This window comes from Phoxinus phoxinus (genome assembly GCF_949152265.1).
Source record: "Phoxinus phoxinus genome assembly, chromosome: 5".
Lineage (NCBI taxonomy): Eukaryota > Metazoa > Chordata > Actinopteri > Cypriniformes > Leuciscidae > Phoxinus > Phoxinus phoxinus.
Genome location: NC_136880.1, coordinates 28315769 through 28328448, shown reverse-complemented (window position 1 = coordinate 28328448; position 12680 = coordinate 28315769). Strand labels below are relative to the sequence as shown.

The 12680-nt window shown below is 36.9% G+C and overlaps 1 protein-coding gene across 2 annotated transcripts in view; it reads right to left on the bottom strand.

Moving 5' to 3' along the window:
- atp6v1h (ATPase H+ transporting V1 subunit H) overlaps positions 1–10389 on the bottom strand; it is a 50492-nt gene extending 40103 nt beyond the window's left edge. The window contains exons 1-6 of one of the 2 annotated variants that reach the window (XM_079613201.1): positions 9962–10389; positions 9254–9387; positions 5309–5408; positions 4946–5035; positions 2832–2945; positions 358–462 (exon numbers count right to left, since the gene is read on the bottom strand). In XM_079613201.1, the coding sequence (XP_079469327.1) occupies positions 358–462; positions 2832–2945; positions 4946–5035; positions 5309–5408; positions 9254–9357 (513 nt within the window). In that variant the 5' untranslated portion in view covers positions 9358–9387; positions 9962–10389. The remainder of the gene's footprint in view (positions 1–357; positions 463–2831; positions 2946–4945; positions 5036–5308; positions 5409–9253; positions 9388–9961) is intronic. The other variant, XM_079613202.1, reaches the window with a different exon arrangement.
- Positions 10390–12680: the final 2291 nt, after the last annotated feature.

The window sequence follows — 12680 nt, the reverse complement described above, 5'->3', positions numbered from 1 at the left end:
AAATATCTTCAAATGTCATGTAAAAAAAAATCTTAAAATGGAAATTTTCTCATCATTTTCCTCATGTCATTCCAATCCTGTATACATTTCGTTCTTCCATCGAACAAAAAAAGAGACATTAAGCAGAATGCAATCAGCTGTTAACTCCATTCACATTCACTGTATGAAAGTGACTGAGGCTCTCAGTCACTAACATTCTGTGTAAAATCTCCTTTTGTGTTCCAATGAACAAAAGAAAGTCACACAGGTCCGGAATGACACGAGGGTGAGGAAAATGATGACATAATTGTAAAACCTTAAATTGGTTGGAGAAAGAAGTGTCTGCTGAATTTAGAATGGAACCTCTTTGTTTTCTACCTGAGAGCTGAGCTGGGTCTTAATCCAGTTGAAGTAGTAGTTCAGGTCACTGCCCTCCATCAGGTCACGTCCCCAGGCAGCCAGCTTGGCAATGATCCTCGCAGCCTGGGGGGGGAAGAAGAGAAATGTCGCATCAGTGCTTGAAAAAAATGTATGTCTGTTAAACGTGGCTTTCATACAGATGCTTGAACATAAGAATATTTAAAAAATGCCTTGTTGGGGCTGAGGACTAGTGGTTAGCACACTTGTTTAGGCACAATGAGCAGTGGTCATGAAAACAAATAGAGTTCGAATAGAGCTTATAACATTTCCCAATCCTGCTCTCCTTCTCTCTCTCCCCATCATTTCCTGTCCTCTCTCTGCTCTTCTCTGCAGTAAGGACAATTAACATCTCTAATTGTGATAAGTAATGGCGACTGTTGCTCCGTCTAGATCCGCCTGAAACACTCAACCTGAAATGAAACATCCCAAATTAACATTTCAGCCAAATGAATATGCAACTGCTGCAGAATATGCTCAAATTATTGGACAGATGAAGTGATTCACTGAGGGCTCTTTCGCTCCCTACATCTGTGTGTGCACTATGGTAATGAATGCATTCAGAGCCATTCTGATGTTTCCAGAAGACATGACATTTACTCTGCTTGCCATGCAAAAGGGGAACTTCAGAGCGTTTCATTAAGAGCTGAGGTGAGGATGGCAAGGGGAATCAATACCATCCTTACGCAGTTCAGCACCCTGCGACCGCCGTCTGCCTGAAGGGTAATTAAACTGTGACGACTTCATGCTGTTCTGCGTGTGAAGTATGTATCCTTAAAATGAGAGGATCCTGGGAAATCTTTTTGCTTTTGAGTGAATGTTCAAAACTAAGCTTGGAAATCTCTTTGATGAATTATTGATGGACCCATTCTACCTATGGGCTCTCAAACAAAAGGTTTAAATGTAATGGCCCTGAATGCGAGTTCTGGATTGATGTACAAGTTGCTTTTAAGAACAAATCACAATGATATTATGTAATAAGCAGAATACTGTGTGGCAGACCTTGGACAACGCCTGAAATTGGTAATTCCTCATTGGTTGATATGTTTAGCAAGTACTGAGAAAAGGGAGGAAAAGCTAACTTCAGTTCAGTAATTGCTTGGGGGGGAAAATATTCCAAGGGAAAAGGATTGTGTGATATTGGTCCACATTCTACAGTGACTTTGATATGCAAATGTGGCTGAACCATCAGTAAACACCACCTACACATTCCTGAAATTAATTGTGAAATTTAAGCTCTTGTACTAGTAGTAGAAATTACTTTTCTTTTACAGAAGAAAATATGAGGTCAAAGCAGGTCAAAGGAACTTCTCAAAATACATTAAATTAATTTAACTGAAATCACAAATAATTTAATTAATATTGCTGCTGCTGTTGTTGTTTTTTTATACCATATTTGTAATAAAGCACTTTCTTCAGTAAAAAAAGTTGACTAAATTATTAAATACTCTAGAACAGCTGTTTTAAGTTTGGGGTATGAAAATGTGAAAAATTGTTCAAATTTTTAAATAATTGTTATTTTAATACACACTGCCTGGCCCAAAAAAAAAAATCCTGTTTGGATTTAAATAGGCAAATGCGTAAGAGTCTGTGATTATATCATTATTGCAGTTATTATTATGTTTCTATTTGTTTGGCAACAGTTCTTCTAACCTTAATTGATGGGAGTGTGTAGCTTTTAATTTCTTAAACAACCATGTAAGAAGACGCATCATGGCCATATTCCAGGATGACAATGTCAAAATTCATCAGGCTCAAATTCTGAAAGAATGATTGGGAGGGAGCATGAAGAATCATTTTCACACATGAAAAATAACAAGAGGTGCATACATTTTTGGTCAAGATCTTGTATTGACAATGCAAGAGTCAAGCACTCTGTAAAGTCTACTTCAGCACATCCCAAAGATGAATTTAAGGTCTGGGCTCAGAAGTGCCAATTCATGTGTGAAACTGATTCTTCATGCTCCATCCCAACCATTCTTTCACAATTTGAACCTGATGAATCTTGACATTGCCATCCTGGAATATGGCCATGATGTGTCTTCCTACATGGTGGTTTAAGAAATGAAAAGCTACACAGTCCATCAGTTAGGGTTAGAAGAACTGTTGCCAAACATATAACATGCTAGAAACATAATAATCACTGCAATTGATTAAACAGTTGTGCTGATTAATATTTTTGTGGAAATCGTGATAATTATTTTTTATTCTTTGACGAATAGAAAGTTCAAAAGAACAGCATATATTAGAAATAGGATTTTTATGTAACATTGTAAATTTCTTTACTGTCATTTTTGATCAATTCAATGCATTATTGCTGAATAAAACCATTTCTTTCAACAAGAAAAAAAATGCCACTGACGACTGACCTCAAACTTTTAAACAGTAGTGTATATTATATATATTTATGTATTTATTGTCTGATAACAACTTACCATGTGAACAGTAAAGAGGTCTTGACGGTTCAGCATTGGAAGAAAGTATGACCAGGCTGTATTCTTAGTCTTCTTGGCATAATCAAAGAAGATATTCACCCTCTGATGATTTTCCTGCATGGTAGAGCAAAATACCCATTATTGCAACAAATGAATTAGAAAAGGTGAGTGATTATAGAAAAATTATCCCAGCACATCTTATAATATAGAAGTTGCACAAATGGACATTAAAAAAAGGTAAGTGATGACACACCAGTGCATTTCATCAGTTGTGCTTTCCTGTATGATTTTTTTTAAATTACATATATATATATATATATATATATACAGTATATATATATACAAAACGTAGTCAAATTATTTTGTTGTGTCCTTGAAAAATCATGTAAAGATACTTGACAAAACAGCACATGCAGGGTGAGAGACAGACTGTTCATTTATTCCATTTCCCCAGACACATTTATAAAATGAATTGATATTTAAAATGGAAAGATTAGCCTGTTTATCATGGCTTTAAAATTATAACCACTTTGCATATGAATAGAAGATGTCATCATAGAGGCATGGGCTAAATGTGTTGTGAGATGACGAGTCATTGTATGAATACAAAAACACTCAGTATAGAAGCTGCTATACACAGAACCGCAGGCTCCATATAAGCAACTGAAAGTGGGTTTTATGAAGGCCATCTATCAGCACAAACTTAACAGATAATATTGACAAAATATACAGGGAATAAGCTAAGCTAAAGGAGGATTGACTGAGTGACATTATAATTCAAAATCAGCTCGAGGACTTGACATTTTTACAAGACCATGGCTGTGAAGAGACAAAAAGCAAATATCACAGAAATATTCATGCAGCTATCTGCATTTCTCATTTCAATGCACTCCTTTTAACTGAGATAATACAGGGTCAATTTATGTGTTGTGTTATAAATGAACACTCCAAAGCTTTTAAGCCCGGGACACACCAAACCGCCACAGAACTAGTGCTAATGAAAGCCGACTGTGTTGTCGCCTCGCGTCGGGGAAAAAAGCTGCACGTCAGCTAGAATGCGCGTTCTGCGCCTGCGTATAAATGAGACAACTGTCTATTTCTGCAGATATATTAATCTATATACATCATTTAAAAAGACCACAGACCACAAACAAAGCAGTGCATGCTTACCGTTTTGAATATCAATCCTGCTAAACACTTTCTTTATTCCACTCCGCTCATGTTAATATTGAAATATTCGCCAAGGAACACTCGCCAAGGTAAGATGACTTAACATTAGAACAGCCTTCTATCTGTACCATTTTGACTTCTTTGCTCACTGTTTTGCTATTATTATCATGCACTGACTCGTTCACTAAGCTGAACAGCCAATCAGAGTTCCCTCTTTCACCGACAGTCCAACGCCGATTCGACGAAAAAAAGCAGATGAGAAAACCCTTAAAACTTTTATCCCTTAAAACTCATCTTTAATCACCCAAATTACATATTTAAAGGTTTTTTCCTGTGAAAAAAAATGTCTTCATGCTTTAAAAAAGCTTGAATATAACTCTACAACCTTGCTTCATTTAGTATACGTGGATCCTATGAATATGCAAACTAGCCCGCCTCCACTCACTCAAACGAGCTCAGAGATCCACACGCCGAACTTACTGAGGTAAACGCTGCACAATGGTATCGCTCTTTACAACGTCGGACACATAACGTTAATTAACATGATTAGCCCTTTGCTTGACTATTATCAAACAGCTAATAATGTGTCGCTAATGTTAAAATATACAAATATACAGGGTGGATAGTTAATGATATGCTAAAGCCCGCAGGCACGTTGAAGTGATTGGTTACAATTTACAAGGTAGTTTGTGATGTCAGAAACACCAGCGATTTAGATTTGCAGCTGCCATTAGATCGCTCCAGTTTTAAAGAGAAAATACTCGGCAATGGTGCTGACTTTGCACAAGGTTTGTCTTAAAGCATAATTTAAAACACCACATAGACATATAAACAACATTAAAAACTTGATTTTCACCACAGGGGGACTTTAAGTCTGACGGGCTATGAGAAAACAGACATTAGATTTGAACTTTTTACATCTCTAAAATGGTGCATGTTTTTACCTGCAGCGTGTCATCAATCAGGGTCAGGATGTACTGAACTGTTTGTTCCTTAGATATATGAGCCATAAGGTTGAGGAAGGTCTTCGCACACTGCAAGAAAATATGTTAGAAGAAAAAGTTAAATCTATAGAGTTGCATAGAAATACAACAGCATGTGAGCCTATGTGAGTCATTTTCACAAAGCTTTTATTTATTTAAAAGTGTATCTAAGGTCTGTGTTCTCAAAACTAACCAAAAATAAAAATACAAGCAATGATCTAAAGCTCTGTCGTTCAGTTATGGAAAATTAATGTGGTACATTTCTTCTTTCAAGCTAAACAGGTGTGATGGGCAAAACAAATCCAGGAAAAATGTGATATGAACCTGATGTCCTTCTTTTGTAAGAATTGCTTGCTTGTCTTCAGACATGGCAACCTCAAACTTCTTGATAAACTCACAGTCCTCGGCTGAGATCATTTGGCCCCTGAAAAGCATGAAACTCACCAGTGACTAAAGGAAGGTAAGCTCAACAAAAGGCAATCTAACAAATTGCATCAATTATTCACATTCGTTCAGCATATTCGCTCTCACCTGCTTTTTACATTGTTTTAATCTGTCTAATAGACATATTAAAACAATATATTCATGCTCAAGAGCACACAAAAGTATACCATGTTTCTCTCATTTGTGGAGAGTTTGCAGGACTCAATAATAAGGGTGGGCTGACGGTCGGTGCTCATTGATAAAACTGTCACTTGTCCTATTGATCACGTAAACGTGTCATTATGCATTAAAAATGTCTGGTTATTACAAATGAAAAATATACTCTTCTAATTAGATCCAATATAAAAACTGTAACTGTTTCCTCTATGTTGCTAAAATACATTTTGTTGAGCTCTGCCTTGTTCTTTCAAAAACTATATGAAGCAATACTATAAGAGAACAATGAAGCTCTAAAAAAAACATAACACTATCATTCAAGTGTTTAGGGTCAGTAAGAGTTTGTTAAAAAAAAAAGAAAAAAAGTTTTTGAATGAAGTCTTTTATGTTCAGCAAGGCTGTATTTGTTTGATCATAAATACAGTAACACAGTAATATTGAGAAATATTATTACAATTTAAATAACTGTTGCAACCCTACAATGCGAGTAAATCCCTTGCATATGTGACTACATTTTTATTACATGTAAATTATATTCTTTGTCTGGCTCTCACATATTACCGTCCCTGTTTTGATTTCAGCAAATCAGTTCGAGCGAACGCAGACAACATGATTTACTTTCATTAACCCAGCTCAACAGACCTTAGTGTGTCTTATATGATTGTTATTAGTAGTAGAATTAGTAGTGTTAATATCTTATCAGCATTATTGTTAGTTTTTATTTTTACAGAAACACTGAATGACCAACGTCTCAAGCACCACCAGAACCAAGTTCGGTTAAAATGACAAATATGCATTCATACATGTATGTATTGTATTTTATAATGTAGTTTACTCCAGTGTTGGCAAATATAATTTTTTTCGGCATTTTTGGCATTTCAGTGTCACATTATCCTTTTGAAAGCATTCTAATATGCTGATATGGTGCTCAAGAAAGATTTATCATTATCAATGTTGAAAATAGTTTCATTTAGCTTATTTTTAAATTAAGCAATAACTGCTTAATTTTGTGGATGAAATTTGTTTAATGAATAAAGTTCAAAATAACATTTGAAATATATCAAAATAATTTCTGTAATTTTTGTAACAATTGAAAAATATACATTTCTTACAAAATAAGATTTTATTTTTTATTTTTAAGAAAAAAAAATAAAAATAAAAAACAAACTTTTGAATGGTAGAAGTTACGGTAACAATGTGTAGTATTTTTTTCCTACTATGGAAGTCAATAGGACCAGTTAACTGTTTGGTTACCGACATTCTTCAAAATATCTTCCTTTGTGTTCAGCAGAAGAAAGAAATTCATACAGGTTTGAAACAACTTAAGGGTGAGTATATGATGACAGAATTTTCATTTTAAAGTGAACGATCCCTTTAAAGGGTTAGTTCACCCAAAATTGAAAATAATGTCATTAATGACTCACCCTCATGTCGTTCTAAGCCCGTAAGACCTCCGTTCATCTTCGGAACACAGTTTAAGATATTTTAGATTTAGTCCCAGAGCTTTCTGTCCCTCCATTGAAAATGTATATACGGTATACTGTCCATGTCCATAAAGGTAATATAAACATCATCAAAGTAGTCCATGTGACATCAGTGGGTTAGTTAGAAGTTTTTGAAGCATCGAAAATACTTTTTGGTCCAAAAATAACACAAAATAAGACTTTATTCAGCATTGTATTCTCTCCCGGGTCTGTTGTGAATCTGCGTTCAGGACTCCACAGTGACGCTGCTGACGTAAGACGCTGATGACGTGTTATCCGGTGCGGCCGAGCTTTGCTTACAGTCTGAGGGAGACGCACGCTATATTCAAGCTATTCTACATTGTTTGCGTGGATATCATTTTTCTAATGGTGCGTAAATGTGCATGTCGCGGAAGAGACACTTTTACAGCGTGCGTCTCCCTCAGTCTATAAACGAAGCTCGGGCGCACCAGATAACACGTCATCAGCGTCTTACGCCAGCAGCGTAACTGTGGAGTCGTGAAGGCGGATTGACAACAGACCCGGGAGAGAATACAATGCTGAATAAAGTCTTATTTTGTGTTATTTTTGGACCAAAAAGTATTTTCGATGCTTCAAAAACTTCTAACTAACCCACTGATGTCACATGGACTACTTTGATGATGTCTTTATTACCTTTCTGGACATGGACAGTATACCGTATATACATTTTCAATGGAGGGACAGAAAGCTCTGGGACTTAATCTAAAATATCTTAAACTGTGTTCCGAAGATGAACGGAGGTCTTACGGGCTTAGAACGACATGAGGGTGAGTCATTAATGACATTATTTTCAATTTTGGGTGAACTAACCCTTTAATAGTTAGTAAGGTAGTTTTTGAAGTGTTTAAGTTTAGGTATTGGGTAGGATTAAGGGATGTAGAATAAGGCATTAATATTAGCTTTATAAGTACATTTAATATCCTAGTAATATGCATGCTAATAAGCAACTAGTTAATAGCGACAGGGCTTTTGTAATACAAGAAGGAAATGGCAAGCTCTATCTCCTTACACTGGACTTAGGGCTGGGCGGTATGACGATATATATCGTTACCACGATTTAAAATATCTATCGTTAGAGAATGTGCTATCTCGTGTCCATCGCGGTATGTAAATAAATATACAGCACTATTGACACTTCAGAGTGATGAAATGCATGAATGAGAATATAAAGAGCAGTACGTGCTTGATGTTAAAAAGAGTTTAATGCACAATAAGCAGTTTTTAGAACTCAATGCAGTGCATGTGCTGATGGACCCACAAAAAGCGTTAAAAAAATACTTTTGAATTAGTTGGTGGGACTATGCATATGTTTCTTAAAACATTCTTAAAACATTTAATGTCAGAAACAGACAGCAAACACACACACACACGATTTATAATTGTCACATGACAATGACACAGACACAGTTTCCTTAAAGGATCTAGACCTCGTTCCTGTTTTAGATAAGTATTACAGTAAAGACAATTTTAGCAAACATCCAAAGCCCATTTTATTTGTAACTTAATCAATGAAACCAAGATGTGATCCAAGTTCTAAATATACACATATAGCATATTAAGTATCATAGGATTCAAAAGTTTAGATTTGTTAAAACAATCATTCATGAATGAAACAAGTGTAGGCTAAACTTTATTGGGGACTCCATAAAGAAGGTTTAAAGTCGGCTTGAAACGGAAGTTGCAAAAGTATTTACTTCCCTATTACGACGTATATTCAAGTAAAACAGACTCTAGAACAAGAGTTGGAGTTGATTTTGTCTTTTGGTAATTGATTGGATCGTAGTGGTTTGCTATTGCTGTGATCTAATGTGAGTGACAGGTTGTCCCGCCTTCGTGCCAGTAAACATATCAGAGAAGAGATGTCTTTGCAAGTGGGAGGGAGAAGTTATTTTGATTAAAGAATGCAAGGGCACATGCTTTTTTTATTAAAAGTAATGATGTGCACGGTTTTATCATTTATAATAAATATATTTAAAAAAAAACAAGAACCATCCAACTTGGTTTGTATAATGGTGACTTTAAGCATCATAATACTTTTACAACAGCTCAGTCTCTTGTGATTGTATTCTATGAGGCCAAAAATCTTTCAGATTTCATAATTAATTGTCTTGGAGAGAAATATAGAAGCAGAAGTGATGTTCAGATGTAACGTTAGGCTACTCACTGGAGGTAGGACTGCCAGTTGACCTTGTTTGCTCGGACCTCTGCGGCCTTGGCTGCAATGATGTTGGTAGGAACGGCAGCATCCACTGCCCCTCGGATATCCATCTTGAGCTCTTAGATATTAGGACCTGAAAACTATATAAAACCGTAATGTGCTATCCATGGAAAGGCCACCATGAAAAATACTGCAGCATCTGTACTCGTTCCAGCTAACGTTAGCTCCACTCGAAAAGAGGTTAGAAACATAGGTAACACGAAATATGTTGAATACATATTACATGAGATTACTGCGCAAAAGGAACGGTGTGTTGTTCACACAATATTATATAAAACTGAATTAGCATCGTAGTAACAGGGGTCGAGTAACATCAGCTAACGTTAAGTTAGCTAAGTTAAACGGGTAAAAAGGCGAATTACAACTTTAGTTCAAATGTAAATTACATGAATTAAAATGGTAGGAGGTCTGGGCACGTAATTTCGAAATAATATGATCATATTTGTTAACGTTACATGTCTTCTAAAAAAAACTACTACTGAATGGACTAAGCCACTGACAACAGTGCTAATGCAAGAAAACAGCGGGCTGGAAAGGTAGCGCCTTGCGTCAATATTCAATAGACGTTGCTAAACAGTTATCAAACAATTCATTGTAGACTCGATAAGCAATATTTCTAGTCTAAATATTAGAAATATATCTGACTTCACGTACCTGCTGCCTTTTGCTGTCAAATTGCTACAAGACGTCACGGGATCAATGTCACGTGATGCTGTCATGTGAGCGGGCCAACGAATTAACCCTTTAAAGAGTCATTTCAGTGGTGAGGATTTTGACTCGCCTCAGTGACTCGAATCATTTGTCTCCCGTCCGCTGGGTTTTATGAATATATAGCCGAGGTGCCAGAATTGAGTTTGCTAGCAGGGTTCGGGGGCAACACCCCCCCGGAGACTTTTTAGATTTCCCTGATCTATGTAACGTTAGCCTACATTTGAATACGTTTGAAGGACAAAAAAAGTATAATAGAGTAGGCTAGTCAATACCTGCTCTTCCTCTCTCATCTCCAGTCCATCCCCTTCTCTCTTCCCTTCCCAAAGCTGAGCTTTGATGAATACATTTACATCAGTAAAGAAAGTGTCAGTGAAGAAAGTAAACATTGGGTCGACTGATATTTTAGCCTGTGTAGGCTATAATTTTAGACACGTGACTTTACTAAAGGCTACCAGGAATGCTAGGTAAGTTTATTAAATGAATTCACAATTAATTCACATAGGCCCACCAAATTGTATTATATATATATATATATATATATATATATATATATATATATTTTATAATACAATTTTCTAATGTTTAACAATTATTTAATAATTATTGTAAATGTGATTTATTTTGTCATGCATTAGAACACTATCCTAATATTAAAGTCCGTGTGAACGGGAAGTTGCAAAACGACTTTTCTCAAGTTTTGTGACGTATTTCCAAGTAAAACGGAATATTGAACAGAGGGCAGGGTTTTACTTTAGCACTCCTTCTCCATCTCTGCTCATAGGCCCTGTCCCAAATGGCACACTCCGGACTTGTGGACTTCCTCAGAGTGACGTCATGTAGTGCAGACCTATAGGGCCCTTGGCGAAAATCCACGAGGGCGCATTGAGAGGTATTTTTGGGACAGATTCGATTGTCACGCCGGAAATAACGGTCTGGTAGTTGTTGGAGAGGAGCTGCAGGTTCTGGGAAATATTATTGTTGTTGTTGTTTTTACCATTGTGTTTTCGAGATGGCTTGCCATGCAGAGAAATCAAAATTTTGCACTCTGATGTCTTATCTCCATGTCAACTACACAGCCTGCTTTTACAGTTCTATATTTTGATATTGTGTATGACACTGGGCATTAGACAATATACATCATGCTTATTTATGATGTTGTACATAATAATACATAATGTTCCATTTGAATTAAGATTACAATTTTAACACATAATGAAAATGTACATGAGTTTCAGATTAATTTACAGGTAGGCTATTTAATGAATCATAATTCGATCGTATTATTCAATGCGCTATTATTAAGTTTGAGACATCAACCACTGGTCGATGACCATAATATTTGTAAACTGTAGGTAACAACTGTTAAAATGTACACCTAGGTCATGAAAACCGTAATTATAGTACTTACACTTAAATATTTTCTTCTCAGCCATGTTAACAATTTTCCTTGGGCGAAATCTCCTCCCATCCGTTGTCTGATTGGCCTTTCGCAAGGATTCCTGGGTAGTTAAAGTGTATGGAGCCTGCATCCATGCGCACTTCGCGGAAGACCGCTTCAAGGGTACAAAGGGGGCGCTGCTGAGCACACTTCAGAGCGTTAAAATGCTGAATGTGACGGCCTACGGACTCGTAGACACAGCGAGCACGCGCAATTTAAGTCCTCATGAAGTGCGCCATTTTGGACAGGGCCATAGCAGACTAACGGTTTGAGGGGAGTGGTTAAGCATTTTCAACCCAAGCCGTCAAACTGACGTCATCAGAAAGCCATTCTAGACCGGAAGTAACTTTTCAGATTTTGATTAAATCTGAAAAGTTAAGAACTAGATTAGATTAGAACTAACAGATAATTTATTATATCATGTTGCAAATGCCCATTTTTGAGTGTAAGGATAAACACTCTAGCCTGGGAAAACCCAGACCACTTCCGGCAAATTTAGATTTGCTCTGCAAGTGGGTCTGGCAAAGAGCCCATTGAAACCCATTTCCAATCCGTCGAAATCGCGGCACCAATCAGAAACGTTGGGGCGGGCTTTACACGATGACGACAGAGCAGAGACGGTGACGCAGATTTTGTACATTACAAAGATGGATGCCGCCGTGGAACATCACAACATCACTCGTTCGAATCAGCTATCGCGTCTGTTTCAAGCGATTTAAAATAGTCATTTTCGTTAACACAAACAGAGAATTGCTGAGAGTCTCGAGATGTTTCTCCGTCGCTCTGCATACGTCATGTCATTCATCGCTCTGATTGGTTTTAGATCTATCCGACGTCCGTTGGTGATGCCCCTGTGGAAATGAATTGTCTATGGAGCTTTGCCAGACCCTTACTCAGTTACAATTGAGAGTGGTCTGGGTTTTCCCAGGCTATAAACACTCAGTTTTCTGGCATTTATCTTTAAAAGCTGCTGCTCCCCACCCCACTTTCCAGAAGAGGGCGGAGCCTACAGCTTATGCCTCAGATACTCTGCCAAAAACTAAAACATCTATTCGGTTTTGATTATCATCTCTAGTGCGGTCACGCTCACGTGACTGCAGTTCTTCATCATGAAAGTTGATTAAAGTTTATTATCTGCATAAAGCCATATCAGTCTAAACTTCTGATATATGGTTTCCTGAGTGAGCGCACACATCCGAAGCATTCGCACAGAAAGCTGGATGT